Source organism: Phyllobates terribilis, unplaced genomic scaffold (genome assembly GCF_046119375.1).
Source record: "Phyllobates terribilis strain yellow unplaced genomic scaffold, ASM4611937v1 Scaffold_7__3_contigs__length_470593459, whole genome shotgun sequence".
Lineage (NCBI taxonomy): Eukaryota > Metazoa > Chordata > Amphibia > Anura > Dendrobatidae > Phyllobates > Phyllobates terribilis.
The window spans coordinates 29804776-29822510 of record NW_027362767.1 but is presented as its reverse complement, the minus strand read 5'-3'; the positions used below and the strand labels follow the sequence as shown (position 1 = coordinate 29822510).

Genomic DNA, 17735 nt, shown 5'->3' with positions numbered 1-17735 from the left:
TCAGGTGGTCTTTCGCTGCTTTCCTCCGTCACGCGGCCTCCTCTCCTTCGCAGGTATTGTGCCCGGCTGCCCAGTGACCCGTTCACTCACCTCGCTCCTAAGTGTAAGACCCGAGAGGCGTCCGGCGTTTACCAGTCCACCCTTTACCTGCCGATCAACTCCCCGCTCAGAGCCCCCATTGTTGTAAGTACTTGGTAAGAATTTTGTGTCCGGCTCCGAGATTCGAGTTCTGAGCCATCAGCGCTGATTCTGTGGTTTATGCTTCTGATTAACCCCTCTTTGTCCTCTCTGTGCTCACAAATTTTTTTTCTTGTACAGGGTCCATCCATGAACTCCATCAGGCTGGCCGAACGGGCGGTGGCCCTGATATGCTGCGAGATGCTGCACCAGATCGGTACGTTTCCCAGCTGTCTGATAATGTGTGACCAGACACCTGCAGCTACTACTGTCCCTATGACAACACTTCTGTACCCTCTTCTGGCAAGTCCAGTTTCATCATAGGGACTTGTAAATTCTCCAGTAAAGTGAATGGTGTCCTTCAATCCTACAACTCGCCCCACAAAAAGCTGCCAGCCCCCATACGGGGATGGCAAAAAATGGCTCCTAGAAGGGAAATAACAGGAAAGCATCAGAGTGAGGATTGTCGGCTGCTGGAAGCGTTTGCTCCATGTATCGTGGCCCTTTTCCTGCACTGTGGGGACGCCAATACCGATATGAAGTCCTTGGGATACGTCGGGGGCGCAGAGTTGGCACTCTGTGGTTTTTCGCAGGCATTTACAATATTTAGTTATAAGAAAATGTGAGATCCTCCTCCTCTCCGCGCAGGTGAACTGGACGACCATTTAATGCCAGTTGGCAAGGAAACTGTTAAATACGAGGAGGAGCTGGATCTACACGACGAGGAGGAGACCAACGTCCCGGGCCGGCCCGGCTCCACCAAGAGGAGGCAGTGCTACACCAAGGCGGTACGTCCCCGCGGGGTCAGGATGGGGAACTCGGTTATCAGGGGTCCTGTGAAGACCCGGGGTCTTCTGTGGGCAAAATACTACTCCGAAAACACAGGTTGAGGGTAAAACACTGTGGCAATACTTTATTGAACCGCAAAGCAGACAGTAAACACATAGAACAGTCCCAGCAAATACCCAAGATGGTACAACATTGCACAGTCTCGCCCTTCCGCTCTGCCAGGGATAGAACAACTGCGACTTTGGGACTTCAGGGCCGACTACCTCAGCCAGTGGCCCCCCGCCTATGACTGGCCCCCACAGAGAGAAGGTAGCGGCAAGCTTAGGAAGCTAGCAATCCATCGAGGTACAAGGCCAGGAGACCCGAGGTTCCCACCCTGGCCTCTCTGAGAGTTTCCATGGGGCCAGATGACCGGCTGGTCCCAATCTGGCTCCTCCAAATGTCTCCGGGGGTTCCAGGCGACCGAAGGGTCCCACCTGGCAACCCCAAACAACATATCCATGGGGCCAGGTGACCTCATCGTCCCAACCTGGTCTCCCCAAATGTATCCATGGGGTCTCTGATGGTCAATGGAGCAGATCCGTATCCATCAGGGCCGTGTACTCTTAGGCTGGAATCCTGTAGAATCCAAATCTGTGTCTCTTTGGGTAATGCCATACTATCAAGCTGATGGTCTGAGAGAGTCTGTACTTTGATTCTCCTTGTAAAGTCTCTTTCCAATCTCTCTGCTACAGAGGCACATGTCCCTTAAAATAGTTAGTTGTCCTTTCAAGTACACATTCCCAGGTAAGGGGTTAGAGAGGGCATTACTCACAGGGCTCAGCTGTTATTGTTTGAGCTAATCTACTTACATAGTTGGTATAGCAGGGGACTCATTAAATCAACATCCAACTAGCTTAGTATAATATGTAATTAGCATATTAACAAACGTCATTGTTCACAGACCCAAGAGGAGACAATAATCAGGGTTATACAAATACTGGTCTGTCCTTCTTGACCAGCCACAGAAATACACATACATTTACAAGTCAACATAAACACAATAGTGTATTTCTCTTGGCTTAACAAATCTAATCATCTGGCTGATTAAGATTATAAATCTACCTCTGTACAGGGCTCAGTGTGGATGGACGGAGGCAGAATGATTTTCTCCCTAACTCCTTACAATCTCCTTCTTTCAGATCCCCGAATGTCTGCGGAACAGTTATCCGAAGCCGGGCCAGCCATGTTACCTCTACGTGATAGGGATGGTATTGACGACCCCCCTGCCAGACGAGCTGAACTTCCGGAGGAGGAAGCTCTACCCCCCCGAAGACTCGACTAGATGCTTCGGCATCCTGACTGCCAAACCCATACCTCAGGTAGCCGTGGTTAACCGCCTGGTGCATTTTGGCATAACTGTGCTGGGAGCTGGCGTCGTCAGCTGTGCTTCAGCCCTGGGAGCTGGCGTCGTCGGCTGTGCTGGAGCCCTGGGAGGTGGCGTTGTTGGCTGTGACCAGAGACGAGCTCTGATCGCTGCTCTTTACCTATTTACAGTGGTGGCCAAAAGTATTAGCACCCCTGCAATTCTGTCAGATAATACTCAGTTTCTTCCTGAAAATGATTGCAATCACAAATTCTTTGGTATTATTATCTTCATTTAATTTGCTTGCAAGGAAAAAACACAAAAGAGAATGAAGCAAAAATCAAATCATTGATCATTTCACACAAAACTCCAAAAAAGGGCCGGACAAAATAGCCTAATACTTGGTTGCACAACCTTTAGCCAAAATAACTGGGAACAACCGCTTCCGGTAACCATCAATGAGTTTCTTACAATGCTCTGCTGGAATTGTAGACCATTCTTCTTTGGCAAACTGCTCCAGGTCCCTGATATTTGAAGGGTGCCTTCTCCAAACTGCCATTTTGAGATCTCTCCACAGGTGTTCTATGGGATTCAGGTCTGGACTCATTGCTGGCCACCTTAGAAGTCTCCAGTGCTTTCTCTCAAACCATTTTATAGTGCTTTTGGAAGTGTGTTTTGGGTCATTGTCCTGCTGGAAGACCCATGACCTCTGAGGGAGACCCAGCTTTCTCACACTGGGCCCTACATTATGCTGCAAAATTTGTTGGTAGTCTTCAGACTTCATAATGCCATGCACACGGTCAAGCAGTCCAGTGCCAGAGGCAGCAAAGCAACCCCAAAACATCAGGGAACCTCCCCCATGTTTGACTGTAGGGACCGTGTTCTTTTCTTTGATTGCCTCTTTTTTTTTCCTGTACACTCTATGTTGATGCTTTTTCCCAAAAAGATCTACTTTTGTCTCATCTGACCAGAGAACATTCTTCCAAAACGTTTTAGGCTTTCTCAGGTAAGTTTTGGCAAACTCCAGCCTGGCTTTTTTATGTCTCGGGGTAAGAAGTGGGGTCTTCCAGGGTATCCTACCATACAGTCCCTTTTCATTCAGACGTCGATGGATGGTACGGGTTGACACTGTTGCACCCTCGGACTGCAGGGCAGCTTGAACTTGTTTGGATGTTAGTCGAGGTTCTTTATCCACCATCCGCACAATCTTGCGTTGAAATCTCTCGTCAATTTTTCTTTTCCGTCCACATCTAGGGAGGTTAGCCACAGTGCCATGGGATTTACACTTCTTGATGACACTGCGCACGGAAGACACAGGAACATTCAGGTCTTTGGAGATGGACTTGTAGCCTTGAGATTGCTCATGCTTCCTCACAATTTTGTTTCTCAAGTCCTCAGACAGTTCTTTGGTCTTCTTTCTTTTCTCCATGCTCAATGTGGTCACACAAGGACACAGGACAGAGGTTGAGTCAACTTTAATCCATGTTAACTGGCTGCAAGTGTGATTTAGTTATTGCCAACACCTGTTAGGTGCCACAGGTAAGTTACAGGTGCTGTTAATTACACGAATTAGAGAAGCATCACATGATTTTTCAAACAGTGCCAATACTTTTGTCCACCCCCTTTTTTAGGTTTGGTGTGGAATTATATCCAATTTGGCTTTAGGACAATTCTTTTTGTGTTTTTTCATTGAAGACAAATTAAATGAAGATAATAAGACCAAAGAATTTGTGATTGCAATCATTTTCAGGAAGAAACTGAGTATTATCTGACAGAATTGCAGGGGTGCCAATACTTTTGGCCACCACTGTACATGCTGATGACAATCACTGATGGTGTCATATAAATGGCTCGGTGGAAGATGGATGTCTTCAGCGTGGTGTTGTTGGCGTCTCTTGCAGATCCCACACTTCCCCGTCTACACCCGATCTGGAGAAGTGACCATATCGATTGAGCTGAAGAAGTCGGGGTTCACACTGACGCTGCAGCAGCTGGAGCTGATCACCCGGCTGCACCAGTACATCTTCTCTCACATCCTTCGTCTTGAGAAACCTGCACTAGAGTTCAAGGCCACGGTGGCTGACTCTGCCTACTGCGTTCTACCTCTCAATGTCGGTGAGTGGCCTTCGATCCGTGCCGACCTTCATAGATCTCCTCTGGGGTCTGCCGGTGGCTTTGGGCTTAGAACTTAACCCCTTACTTACCGGGGACGTATTAGTACGCATATTTGCGATCCCTCCGTTCAGTGAGGGCTGCTGCGCTGAGCCCTCACTGAACGGAGCACATGTCAGCTGATTCTTACAGCTGACATGTGCCCGCAACAGCCGCGGGTGGAATCGCGATCCACCCGCGGCTGTTAACATGTTAAATGCTGCTGTCAATCTCCGACAGCGGCATTTAACGCGCGCTTCCGGGTAGCGCGTCATAAGCCCCGCCCACCGGCGACCCCGTCACGTGATCGCGGGTCACCGATGGGCGTGCATGACAACCCAGGGTCTGCAGCAGACGCCTGTGGTTGTCATGATCTTGTCGCTATGAGCGCCACCTAGTGGTCGGCGCTCATAGCACAGGACCATTTCTGCTGCATGCAGGGGACCTGCTAGTCCCCTGTATGTAGCAGAGGCGATCGGATAGTTGCTGCTTCTAGTCTCCTATGGAGACTATAGAAGCATGCAAAAAGTAAAAAAAAAAAGTTTTTAAAAATATAAAAAAAAATATAAAAGTTTAGATCACCCCCCTTTCGCCCCATTCAAAATAAAATATATAAAAAAAAAACCCCACATACACATATTTGGTATCGCCGCGTTCAGAATCGCCCGATCTATCAAAATAAAAAAAGAATTAATCCGATCGGTAAATGGCGTAACGAGAAAAAAATTCTAAACGCCAGAATTACGTTTTTTGGTCGCCGCAAAATTGCAATAAAATGCAATAACGGGCGATCAAAACATCGGATCTACCCCAAATGTTATTAATAAAAACGTCAGCCCGGCGCGCAAAAAATAAGCCATCAACCAGCCCCAGATCACGAAAAATGGAGACGCTACGGGTCTTAGAAAATGGCGCTATTTTTTTATTTTTTTTTTACCAAATTTTGGAATTTTTTTTCACCACTTAAATATAAAAGAACCTATACATGTTTGGTGTCTATGAACTCGTAATGACCTGTAGAATAAGAAGGGCAGGTCAGTTTTAGCATTCAGTGAACGTGGTAAAAAAAATAAATAAAAAACAACTGTGGTATTGCACTTTTTTTGCAATTTTACCGCACTTGGATTTTTTTTCCCGTTTTCCCGTACAGGATATGGTAAAACTAGTAATGGCGTTGAAAAGTACAACTCGTCCCGCAAAAAATAAGCCCTCACATGGCCTTATTGACCAAAAAATAAAAACGCTATGGCTCTGGGAACAAGGGGAGCAAAAAACGAAAATGCAAAAACAAAAAATGCTCCGGGGCTTAAGGGGTTAAAGGGATTTTCTGGCTCCTCTCACTTCTGCTGGTGACGGTAAAATCCGGCAAGCTGACTATTATCTTGACAATGTTGTGGGGCTGAAGCGTCATGAGCTTCAGAAGTGACCGGCGCCGGATTACACCTTTAATCAGTTTAAGACTTGGGCTATTTTCCCCTGTTAAATTGTCTAGGACTTTGGTATTGGAAGCCTATGCTGAGGATGTCATTAATATCAGAACCCTGTCACCCCACGATCAGCAAACCGCAAGTCCTATGCAGCGCGGCGGCCGTGCTCTGCACTTCAACGGGACTTGGGCCGCAGTACCGAAAACAGCCACTACACTGTGTACTGTTTTGCTGATTCTGCTCCGTACAGCGGACTGACCATCAATACTGGGACCGGCCCTATTCCCTCTATAATGTATATTTAGGTTCTGTCCCTCCTTTCCATCATGGTCCCTTCTATACAAGAGACTTATAGTTTGGGTCCTCGGGGGCAGCAAGAGCTGTAATTTAGTTTATATTTGTTTTTACTTTTTTAAATGTCTGTGTATTTTATATACATCTTAATAAATATAATGACATAAGAGATATCTTACAGGACATGTATATATTTTTTATTACTACCTCTAATATCATGGACATAATGCCGCTCTGTGCCCCTAATATCACGGACATAATGCCGCCCTGTGCCCCTAATATCACGGACATAATGCCGCTCTGTGCCCCTAATATCACGGACATAATGCCGCTCTGTGCCCCTAATATCACGGACATAATGCCGCCCTGTGCCCCTAATATCACGGACATAATGCCGCCCTGTGCCCCTAATATCACGGACATAATGCCGCTCCGTGCCCCTAATATCACCGACAGAACGCTGCTCCGTGCCCCTCATATCACCAGTATAACGCCTCTCCGTGCCCCTCATATCACCGGTATAACGCCTCTCCGTGCCCCTCATATCGCCGGTATAACGCCTCTCCGTGCCCCTCATATCGCCGGTATAACGCCTCTCCGTGCCCCTCATATCGCCGGTATAACGCCTCTCCGTGCCCCTCATATCGCCGGTATAACGCCTCTCCGTGCCCCTCATATCGCCGGTATAACGCCTCTCCGTGCCCCTCATATCGCCGGTATAACGCCTCTCCGTGCCCCTCATATCGCCGGTATAACGCCTCTCCGTGCCCCTCATATCGCCGGTATAACGCCTCTCCGTGCCCCTCATATCGCCGGTATAACGCCTCTCCGTGCCCCTCATATCGCCGGTATAACGCCTCTCCGTGCCCCTCATATCGCCGGTATAACGCCTCTCCGTGCCCCTCATATCGCCGGTATAACGCCTCTCCGTGCCCCTCATATCGCCGGTATAACGCCTCTCCGTGCCCCTCATATCGCCGGTATAACGCCTCTCCGTGCCCCTCATATCGCCGGTATAACGCCTCTCCGTGCCCCTCATATCGCCGGTATAACGCCTCTCCGTGCCCCTCATATCGCCGGTATAACGCCTCTCCGTGCCCCTCATATCGCCGGTATAACGCCTCTCCGTGCCCCTCATATCGCCGGTATAACGCCTCTCCGTGCCCCTCATATCGCCGGTATAACGCCTCTCCGTGCCCCTCATATCGCCGGTATAACGCCTCTCCGTGCCCCTCATATCGCCGGTATAACGCCTCTCCGTGCCCCTCATATCGCCGGTATAACGCCTCTCCGTGCCCCTCATATCGCCGGTATAACGCCTCTCCGTGCCCCTCATATCGCCGGTATAACGCCTCTCCGTGCCCCTCATATCGCCGGTATAACGCCTCTCCGTGCCCCTCATATCGCCGGTATAACGCCTCTCCGTGCCCCTCATATCGCCGGTATAACGCCTCTCCGTGCCCCTCATATCGCCGGTATAACGCCTCTCCGTGCCCCTCATATCGCCGGTATAACGCCTCTCCGTGCCCCTCATATCGCCGGTATAACGCCTCTCCGTGCCCCTCATATCGCCGGTATAACGCCTCTCCGTGCCCCTCATATCGCCGGTATAACGCCTCTCCGTGCCCCTCATATCGCCGGTATAACGCCTCTCCGTGCCCCTCATATCGCCGGTATAACGCCTCTCCGTGCCCCTCATATCGCCGGTATAACGCCTCTCCGTGCCCCTCATATCGCCGGTATAACGCCTCTCCGTGCCCCTCATATCGCCGGTATAACGCCTCTCCGTGCCCCTCATATCGCCGGTATAACGCCTCTCCGTGCCCCTCATATCGCCGGTATAACGCCTCTCCGTGCCCCTCATATCGCCGGTATAACGCCTCTCCGTGCCCCTCATATCGCCGGTATAACGCCTCTCCGTGCCCCTCATATCGCCGGTATAACGCCTCACTGCCGTCTCTCTGCTTCGTCTTCTCCCTTTAGTTAGTGACTGCGGCACTTTGGATATAGATTTTAAGTTTGTGGAGGATATCGAGAAGTCGGAGGCTCGCACCGGCATCCCCAGCTCTCAGTACTCGGCCGAGAAGCCTTTCATCTTCAGACTAGAAGATTACCAGGATGCAGTGATCATTCCAAGGTGGGTGCTAATGTGAACAGCGCCGTGCGAGGAAGGAAGGGGCCGACGTGTCAGCGACACAGGTGATCTGCTGAGCACAATGTGATGGGAAGATGGACCGGTATTGGTGGTCTCTCCTTAGGGGAGGTCAATAATATCACATCAGTGGGGGTCTGACACCAGGGACCCCCATCGCTCAGCTGTTACCAGGTCACATCCCGGCCGGATGTACACTTTACATGAAGCTGAGATACCGCCGCACTGTTTAGTGGACGTTGTCTGTACTGCATCTCAACTCCTGTTGAAGTTAATGTGGTCTGAGCTGCAGTACTGAGAACAGCCACCACACAGTGTATGGCGCTGTTCCTGTATACTGAGATTGGCCGCCATGGGATACCTGATCAGCGGTGGGTGTCAGGTGTGATATTGATTACCTATCCTAATAATTGATGTCCTGGACACCCCCTTTAAGGCATCTATTGCTCCGGGGCTGTCACCCAGCAGCTGTGCATGTATTAGGTGACCACATATGGGATATGAGACCCTCCTTGCAGATAATGCATGGGCTACATCCTAAATCATTGATCTCCCACCCTCATACAGCTGCTGGACTACCACTCCCAGCATGCCCCGACAGCCGCGGGTTGGAGAACACTGCTGTAGAGGATAGTCGCAGTGTAAATCTCCCTCATAACCAGATTCTGCATCTCTGTCCGTGTTTAACCCCTGACTTTTTTATTTTTTTGGCAGATATCGCAATTTCGACCAGCCTCATCGGTTCTACGTGGCCGACGTGTACACTGACCTGACTCCGCTCAGCAAATTCCCTTCCCCCGAATACGAAACATTCGCCGAATATTATAAAACTAAATACAACCTCGACCTGACGAACCTCAACCAGCCGCTCCTGGACGTGGACCACACCTCGTCACGGTACGTACCCCGGCGGCACATACCCCCGCGACGCGCGTTCCTGCACAACGTATCAGTGCCGTAACGGTCTCGTATCTTCCATCACTGTGTGATTTCTGGGACCCCGACAGACCCCCTAGATTTACCTGCACATTGTGCTTCTGACAAATGGAAGAAACAGCAGCCGGGTGACATTTACTTCAATGTCTTCTCTAAAAAATAAAGTGTCAGGAAGGAGGGGTTAGTAGTGAAACTTCTCGGGGTTAGTGGGGTCCCGAAGTTCAGACCCCGACAATCGTAAAGTGTTGATTGGACAGGGAAATGCCTTTTGTTTAACTCCTTCACGACATCCACTGTACTTGTACGTCACAAGTACGAAGCAGACTAATGCAGCGAGCCCGCCCCATACCCGGCAGATGATGGCTGTGTATTACAGCCAGGACCTGCCACTAACAATCGCAATTGGAGCGGTGGTCCACCCATGATTGTTAACCTGTTAAATACTGCTGTCAATATATGAAAGCGTCATTCTCCTCACCCATTGGCGCGCACATAACCCATCGGCGGCCCGCCATCACGTCATCAGGACAGCCGGGGGTCTGCCGATGACCCCCCCGGGTCTGTCATTATGGAGCTCCTTTCAAACCCTGCCTGTGGCCAGGTGTCAAAGAAGACTGACTTCTGCTATATACAGCAATCCTATGACATCGCGGTATATATTGTACAAGCAATCGGACGATCACATCTTCAAGTCCCCTAAAGAGACTAACAAGAACTGTAAGGAAAAAAACCTAAAAGTTCTAATCACTCCGCTTCCTCCCCATTGAAAATAAAGATATGAAAAAATACACATAAGTCTATATCGCCGGGTTCAGAAATGTCCAATCTATCAAAATCTAAAAATAATTATTCATTAATTATAGAATTAAGTAAACACCGTAAATGGGAAAAATTCAAGAACGCCAAATTTTTGGGGTTTTTTTTTTGGGTTGCTGCAAGTCCACAAAAACTGCTGTAACAAGTAATCAAAAATTCACATCTATCCCAAAATGCTATCAATGGAAACATCGTCTCGCCCCACAAAAAATAAGTCCTCACACAGCTCCATCAGCCGAAAAATAAAAAGGTTACTACACAACCCCCCAATTATTTTTTTTTGTAAACTTTTTTTTTTTTTTTTTTTTTTTTTATTTCACCACTAAAATAATAATGTAAAACAATTTCCAAAAAACAATGTCAGAATAGTGGGGTTTTTTTTTCACAACTTCACCGCACTTGGAATTTTTTTCCCCCATTTTCCATTGCACGATGTGGTAAAATGGACGGCGTCATTCAAAAGTGCAAATCATCCCACAAATAAACAAGCCCCTCGCGTCTATGTAGAACGAAAAATAAGAGTTATGGCTCTGGGATGAAGGGAAGGAAAAAACGGAAATCAGCAGCGTCGGGATGGGGTTAAACAGTGAAGGAGGAGAGCGTTAAGAAGAAATCTTAAGCCCCAGATGTTTCCATTCAGTGACAGCAGGCGAGGTGTTGAAAGCCTTCATTACACTGTACACAATGTCCGTCTCCCCCATCAGCCTGAACCTGCTGACTCCGCGGCACCTGAACCAGAAAGGGAAGGCTCTGCCTCTGAGCAGCGCCGAAAAGCGCAAAGCAAAGTGGGAAAGTTTACAGAACAAGCAGGTAGGTCCCGAGCGCTGCGGGGAGCTGGGCGCTGCGGGGAGCGGGGCGCTGCCGATCATCTCCTCCTGTGAACGCATCTCCTTCCCTCCTGTCCATTAGATCCTGGTTCCAGAACTCTGTGCCATTCACCCCATCCCGGCATCATTGTGGAGGAAGGCGGTGTGCCTGCCGAGCATCCTGTACCGCATGCACTGTCTGCTGACCGCCGAGGAGCTGAGGGCCCAGACCGCCATCGATGCCGGCGTCGGAGTCCAATCCCTTCCCGAGGACTTCCGGTAAGATCTGCTTATCTCTGTACATTGCTATAAGACTTCCAGCTGTTTCACAAGGCCTGCGGCCATCAATCACTGACAGCGGGATTTAACACGCCCATCAGCGCCCCTGTCACATGATTCCCGGACACCGATGGGTCGGCCTGAGAGCCCGGGGTTCTGCTGAAGACCCCCCATACCTGTCATTGTAAATCTCATATGAATGCTGGCCTGTGGCCGACGTTCATAGGAGATTATGATTTTTGCTACACATAGCTGAGCTGATGCCCCGCTATGTATAACACAGGTGATCGGATGATCTCTGCTTCAAGTCTCCTATGGGAACTATTAAATACAGTAAAAGGTGTGGGGGAAAAGAAGTTTTTAACCCCTTTACCACCTTTTGGGTTTTTGCAATTTCATTTTTTGCTCCCCTTTTTCCCAGAGCCAGAACTTTTATTTTTCCGTCAATATGGCCGCGTGAGGGCTTGTTATTTGCGGGATAAGTTGTACTTTCGGATGCCACCATTGGTTTTACCATATCATGTACTGGAAAACGGGGAAAAAAAATTCCAAGTGCAGTGAAATTGCAAAAAAAAAAATGCAATTCCACAATTGTTTTTTTGTTTTTTACCACGTTCACTAAATGCTAAATCTGACCTGCCAATATGGTTCTCCAAGACATTACGAGTTCACAGATACCAAACATGTATAGGTTCTTTTTTATTTAAGTGGTGAAAAAAAAATATCCAAAGTTTGTAAAATAAAAAAAAAAAAAATGCAATTTTCTGAGACCCTTAGCGTCTCCATTTTTCGGGATCTGGGGCTTGGTGAGGGCTTATTTTTTGCGCTCCAAGCTGACTTTTTTATTGATACCATTTTGGTGTAGATGCAATGTTTGGATCGCCTGTTATTTGGGGGGATTTGAACTTTTATGTATATTTAATTTGTTTTAAAAACTTTTTTTTTTTTTTTTTATACACTTTTCACATGCTTCAATTGTCTCCATAGGAGACTTGACGCTGCGATCTGTGCAACACATATGGCTTCAGCCCTGCTGTGTGTAGCAGAATTGATCATCTGCCATGAGCACTGACCACTGGGCGGCGCTCATAGCAGATCAGCAATGACAACTACAGGGGTGTCCTTGCCAACCCATTGGCGGCCTGCAATCATGTGACGGGACGCCGTTGGACGGAGCCAATGACTCGTATCCAGTTTGCGGTAGTTAAATGCCGCTATCAGAGATGGACAGCAGCATTTCACATGATAACAGCCGCGATTGGATCTCTGTTAGGGGCACATGATCAGATCATTTGTAATGTGCCAGAAAAGATGTGCGGGCTCAGCGCCGGAGCCCGCACCAAAGGGAGGGAGACGACCATGGACGTACCTATACACCATGGGTCATAAAGGGGTTAAATATATAACAAAAACAAAAGTTCAAATTGCCCCCATTGAAAATAAAACAATTAAAAAAATAAATATTTGTTATCGCTGCTTTCAGAAATGTCCGATCCATCAAAATATAAAGTAAATTAATTGATCATTGGCATAATGAGAAAAAAATCAAAACACCAGAATTATGTTTTTTTTTCGTTGCCACAACATTGTAATAAAATGCAATAGGAAGTGATCAAAACATCGTATCTGCCCCATCATGGCATCAGTAAAAACGTCAGCTCGGCGCGCAAAAAATAAGCCCTCACCCAGCCCCAGATCCCGAAAAATGGAGACGCTACGGGTCGCGGAAAAAAGTGACATAAGCGGGAAAAAAAAAAAAATTGTTTTTCATCACGTAGATAAAAAATAAGCTGTACATATTTGGTATCCGTGTACTCGTACTGACCTGGGGAATCATATTGTCCCGTCAGTTTTATCATGTAGTGAACATGATGGATAAAAAAGCCCAAAAACAATTCTGGAATTGCATTTTTTTTGTTTGCAATTTCACGCCCTTAGAATTTTTTTTCCCTTTTTCTAGTAGACTATATGGTAAAGTCAATGGTGACATTCAAAAGTACAACTCGTCCCGCAAAAAAAAAAAAACAAGCCCTCATACGGCCGTGTAGACGGAAAAACTAAAATGTTGTGACTCTTGGAAGAAGGGAATGAAAAAATGAAAACTAAAAATTGCCCGATTGTGAAGGGGTTAATGCCATTTCTGACGGAGGAGTGAGCGGCACAAGGAGAAGCCCCCTAAATGGCTGAAATTCTGCTGCCGCTGCCTCTGGTTTAGAGGATGATCTCCGCTGATACATTGTTACAGACTGCAGCTGTCGGGGTGCAGCCGCTAAATAAATGCTTTTTTTCTCTTTTGCAGATACCCCAATTTGGATTTTGGGTGGAAAAGGTCCATCGATAGCAAAACGTTCATCTCGAGCCTCAACCCCTCCACGTCTGACGCCAAACTGGAGGCCCCTGCAGAAACCTGTGACCAAATGTCTGTGAAGTGTCCAGCGCCCCGCGCCCCCCAGGGGCCGGCCGATCCGGGAGCCATCAATGGCGTCTCCTGTAACGGCCTCACTAATGGCGACGTCTGCCCAGAGAAGCGATTGACTTGCTACAAACAACTACCTGCTCAATCCTCTACCTCATTAACCCTCGAGAATTTACCTAGCGAGAAGCAACCCGCGGCCAACAGCGAATGTACTGTGAGCGACCATACCAAACCTACCTCAGGTGGGAGCCCCGGCCCCTCGGCCACTGCAGAAGCTTCCAAAGGGCACTCATCCAAGACTCTGGGGCCCAACCCCGGTCTGATCCTGCAGGCCCTGACCTTGTCCAACGCCAGCGACGGCTTCAACCTGGAGCGTCTGGAGATGTTGGGCGACTCCTTCCTGAAGCACGGCATCACCACCTACCTGTACTGCACCTACCCCGACGCTCACGAGGGCCGGCTGTCCTACATGAGGAGCAAAAAGGTGGGTGCGACTCTCCCGAAATATCAAAGGTGGCGCCGCTTTACAAATAATCTCGCCGATCCTGCGGCTTCAGCGCCCTCCATCCCTGCTTTTAGGCGCATGATAATTTATGACCTCAAGATCCTGCTGTCAGACACATAAGTTTCTGCACTTGGGTTTTTTTTTTTTTGTCCCCCTTCTTCCAAGAGCCAGAACTTGTTTTTTTTTTTCTTTTTTTTTCTGTCGACTGTACGAGACCTTTTTTTTTTTTTTTGTGGTACGGGTTGCAGTCTTCAATGCTGTCATTTATTTTATTATACAATCTCCTGGAATACCGGAACAAAATTTCAAAGGTGTAAAAAACCCAATACTCAATTCCACCATTTTGTTTTTTGGATTTTATTTTTCGTCTGATTAAAAAAGACCCGGCACCGAGATTCTCCTGGTCAGTCTGATTTTTTTTTTAATGACTTTCTACATATTAGTTTCTCTCCCCCCACCCCAGAGGGATTCTACCTGTGATGGTTTAATTGACTGTCAGAGCTGAGGGTTTGCTACATTTGTCTGCAGCACAGATCTCTCCTGTCCTGATACTTTTGCCTGCACTGATACACTGTGACTAAACGAGCAATCTGGAGCCGAGACTGGATGCAACAGTAGCAAACACCCAGCTGTGCGAACCAGAGGTCAGGACCGGATTTTACGCCCCTGTGTGTACACTGACGAGCAGAAGGGAACAATGTTCTGACCTTGTAACTTTTAGGCTCCATATTTCACTATCCACTACTGCTGAACGCGGGACGACCTTCACTTTATAGACGATCATCTTCTAGGTTATTAGGTTGAGCAAAAGGTCACTGGTTAAAATCGAAGAGCTGCCAAGAAGATTATTTCCCAAGAAAAGACAAACCTCATCATCCAGCGGTTTCTCGGCCAAGAAAATTGCCAAAACTGCATCATGTGAGCGCCAAGAGGTGGACGTCCAGGCAAAATACCGGAGTCACCAAGTCGGCTCATCACAAGGTCTTGTCAGGTCTGGCGACAAAGACGGCAGTGGAGGAGGCTCGTAAGCTTCTTAATAGTGAGATAAGACGTCCATGCGAGCACCGTGTGACGCGCGTTACACAAGTCTGGAATGGTGGCCAGAAAAAAGGTGAAGAAGCCTCGACTTCAATATCGTCGTAAGAAGCGTCGGGTCAACTTTACAAAAATGTATGAAAAGTGGAAGAAGAAGATTGGAAATGGGTGATGTGGAGCGATGAGATGAAAGCCAATAGACGAGGGTCTGGAAGAGACGAGGGAAAAAGGGGCTAACGGAGCGAGAAAGTGAAGGAGCTGTGAAGTTTGGTGGAAGAAGCCTGATATGGGGTTGTTTCACAGCCAAAGGCGTTGGATACTTGACCTGGATCGATGGTAGTCCTAATGCTGAGCTATATGCGAGTGTCCTACAAGACGAGTTACTTTGTACACTTGACTTCTATGGGTATGAAAAGGACGACATAATGTTCCAGCAAGACAATGACCAAAGCATACGGCGAGATTGGCGAAGAAACGGTTCAATGACCATGAAGTAGAGGTGCTGGATTGGCCACCACAGTCCCCAGACCCCAACCCAATACAACACTTGTGGGTAGAGATGAAGAGAAAGCTGTATACTGACCCAAGCGAGGCGACCAGTATGACCCAACGGTGGGAACGTGTAGAAGAGACCTAGGATCAGATTTCTGTCAAGACATTGAATCTGATGGAGAGCGAGGTGGACAGTGCTGAAAGCCAAAGGCGGATTTACAGAATACTGACAAAGTAAAAAATAACATTTAGATTTTAAGGAGCAAAACGGTAACAATGCAGTGAGATGTCAAGAATCCACATAACTAATCATATGCTAAATAACTGCAAGTCAAATTGATGTATGAGATAGCCAAGATGGCTGTCTATAAAATGATGGTGGTCTTACGTTCCAAGCAGCAGTGGGTGGTGAGATATGGAGCCTGAAAGTCACAAGTTCACAACATTGTTACCCTTTTGCTTGTTGGTGTAACCGTCACCCTATTCATTGACAGCTAGCAGAGGTCCTGACACCGGTGAGGAGCTGAGAGGATACATTGTAGCTACACGGCCTTTCTTATAAGATGTGTGAAGTCGGTGCGCTTTTCCCGCTCTCATTCCCCCTCGTCCTCCCCGCAGGTCAGTAACTGTAACCTTTACCGTCTCGGGAAGAAGAAATGCTCTCCAAGCCGCATGGTGGTCTCCATATTTGATCCCCCCGTGAACTGGCTCCCTCCCGGATACATCGTGAACCAGGATAAAAGCTCCTCCGAGAAGTGGGGAAGTAACGAGACTGTGAGTAAGAAGGGAGGATATTGTATGTGTGACATGCGGGAATCGCCCTCTGCGGGGACCTTAAGTCACTCTATCTCTGGTTGTATCGACAGGCCAGTGACAGCGTGACCGCCAACGGCAAGATGGATGATGACTTCGATGATGATGAAGATGAAGACCTGATGTGGAGGAACCCTAAGGAGGAGGTGGACTTTGACGACGACTTTCTGGAGTACGACCAAGAGCACATAAAGTTCATCGACAGCATGCTGATGGGTTCCGGCGCATTCGTCAAGAAGATTCCCCTTACAACCTTCTCCACTCCTGACCCAGGATTTGAGTGGAAAACCCCAAAAAAGAGCTCTTTAGAAAATTCCCAGTTCTCCCCCGATCTCGACGACTTTGATTACAGTTCTTGGGACGCCATGTGCTACCTGGATCCCAGCAAGGCCGTGGAAGAGGACGACTTTGTGGTGGGTTTTTGGAACCCATCAGAAGAAAACTGTGGTCTGGATTCCGGGAAGCAGTCGATCTCCTACGACCTCCACACGGAGCAGTGCATCGCAGACAAGAGCATCGCGGACTGTGTGGAGGCCTTGCTGGGCTGCTACCTGACCAGCTGCGGAGAGCGGGCCGCCCAGCTCTTCCTCTGCTCCCTCGGCCTCAGAGTTCTCCCTGAGATCAAGAAACGGGAGAATGGCGGCGACTTTAGTAAACGCAACAACAAGGCAAGTTCTGATCTGTCAACCTGCAAAGGGGTGGAGTACGGTTATCTGAAAATACCTCCCAGGTGCATGTTCGACCACCCAGATGCAGACAAAACGCTGGACCACCTGATCTCTGGGTTCCACAATTTTGAGAAGAGAATTAACTATCAGTTTAAAAATAAAGCTTACCTCCTCCAGGCCTTCACCCACGCCTCTTACCACTACAACACCATCACTGGTGAGTGAGACTGGAAGTGCACCGCCATCTGTGTGCAGTATACCTGCTATAATACTGGAATATAATATGCTGCCCACTATGTACAAGAATATAACTACTATAATACTGCTCCTATGTACAAGAATATAACTACTATAATACTGCCCCCTATGTACAAGAATATAACTACTATAATACTGCCCCCTATGTACAAGAATATAACTACTATAATGCTGCCCCCTATATGCAAGAATATAACTACTATAATACTGCCCCCTATATGCAAGAATATAACTACTATAATACTGCCCCCTATGTACAAGAATATAACTACTGTAATACTGCCCACTATGTACAAGAATATAACTACTATAATACTGCCCCCTATGTACAAGAATATAACTACTATAATACTGCCCCTATGTACAAGAATATAAC

General features: G+C 47.9%; 1 protein-coding gene across 1 annotated transcript in view; it reads left to right on the top strand.

The window, feature by feature from the left end:
- The window catches only part of DICER1 (dicer 1, ribonuclease III), a 39338-nt gene that overhangs the window by 12301 nt on the left and 9302 nt on the right, over positions 1–17735 (top strand). Inside the window, exons 12-23 of the mRNA XM_073638331.1 lie at positions 54–183; positions 319–394; positions 826–965; positions 2148–2327; positions 4213–4426; positions 8167–8320; positions 9050–9232; positions 10792–10897; positions 10997–11172; positions 13472–14072; positions 16239–16394; positions 16487–17318. Of these exons, the coding sequence (XP_073494432.1) occupies positions 54–183; positions 319–394; positions 826–965; positions 2148–2327; positions 4213–4426; positions 8167–8320; positions 9050–9232; positions 10792–10897; positions 10997–11172; positions 13472–14072; positions 16239–16394; positions 16487–17318 (2948 nt within the window). The remainder of the gene's footprint in view (positions 1–53; positions 184–318; positions 395–825; positions 966–2147; positions 2328–4212; positions 4427–8166; positions 8321–9049; positions 9233–10791; positions 10898–10996; positions 11173–13471; positions 14073–16238; positions 16395–16486; positions 17319–17735) is intronic.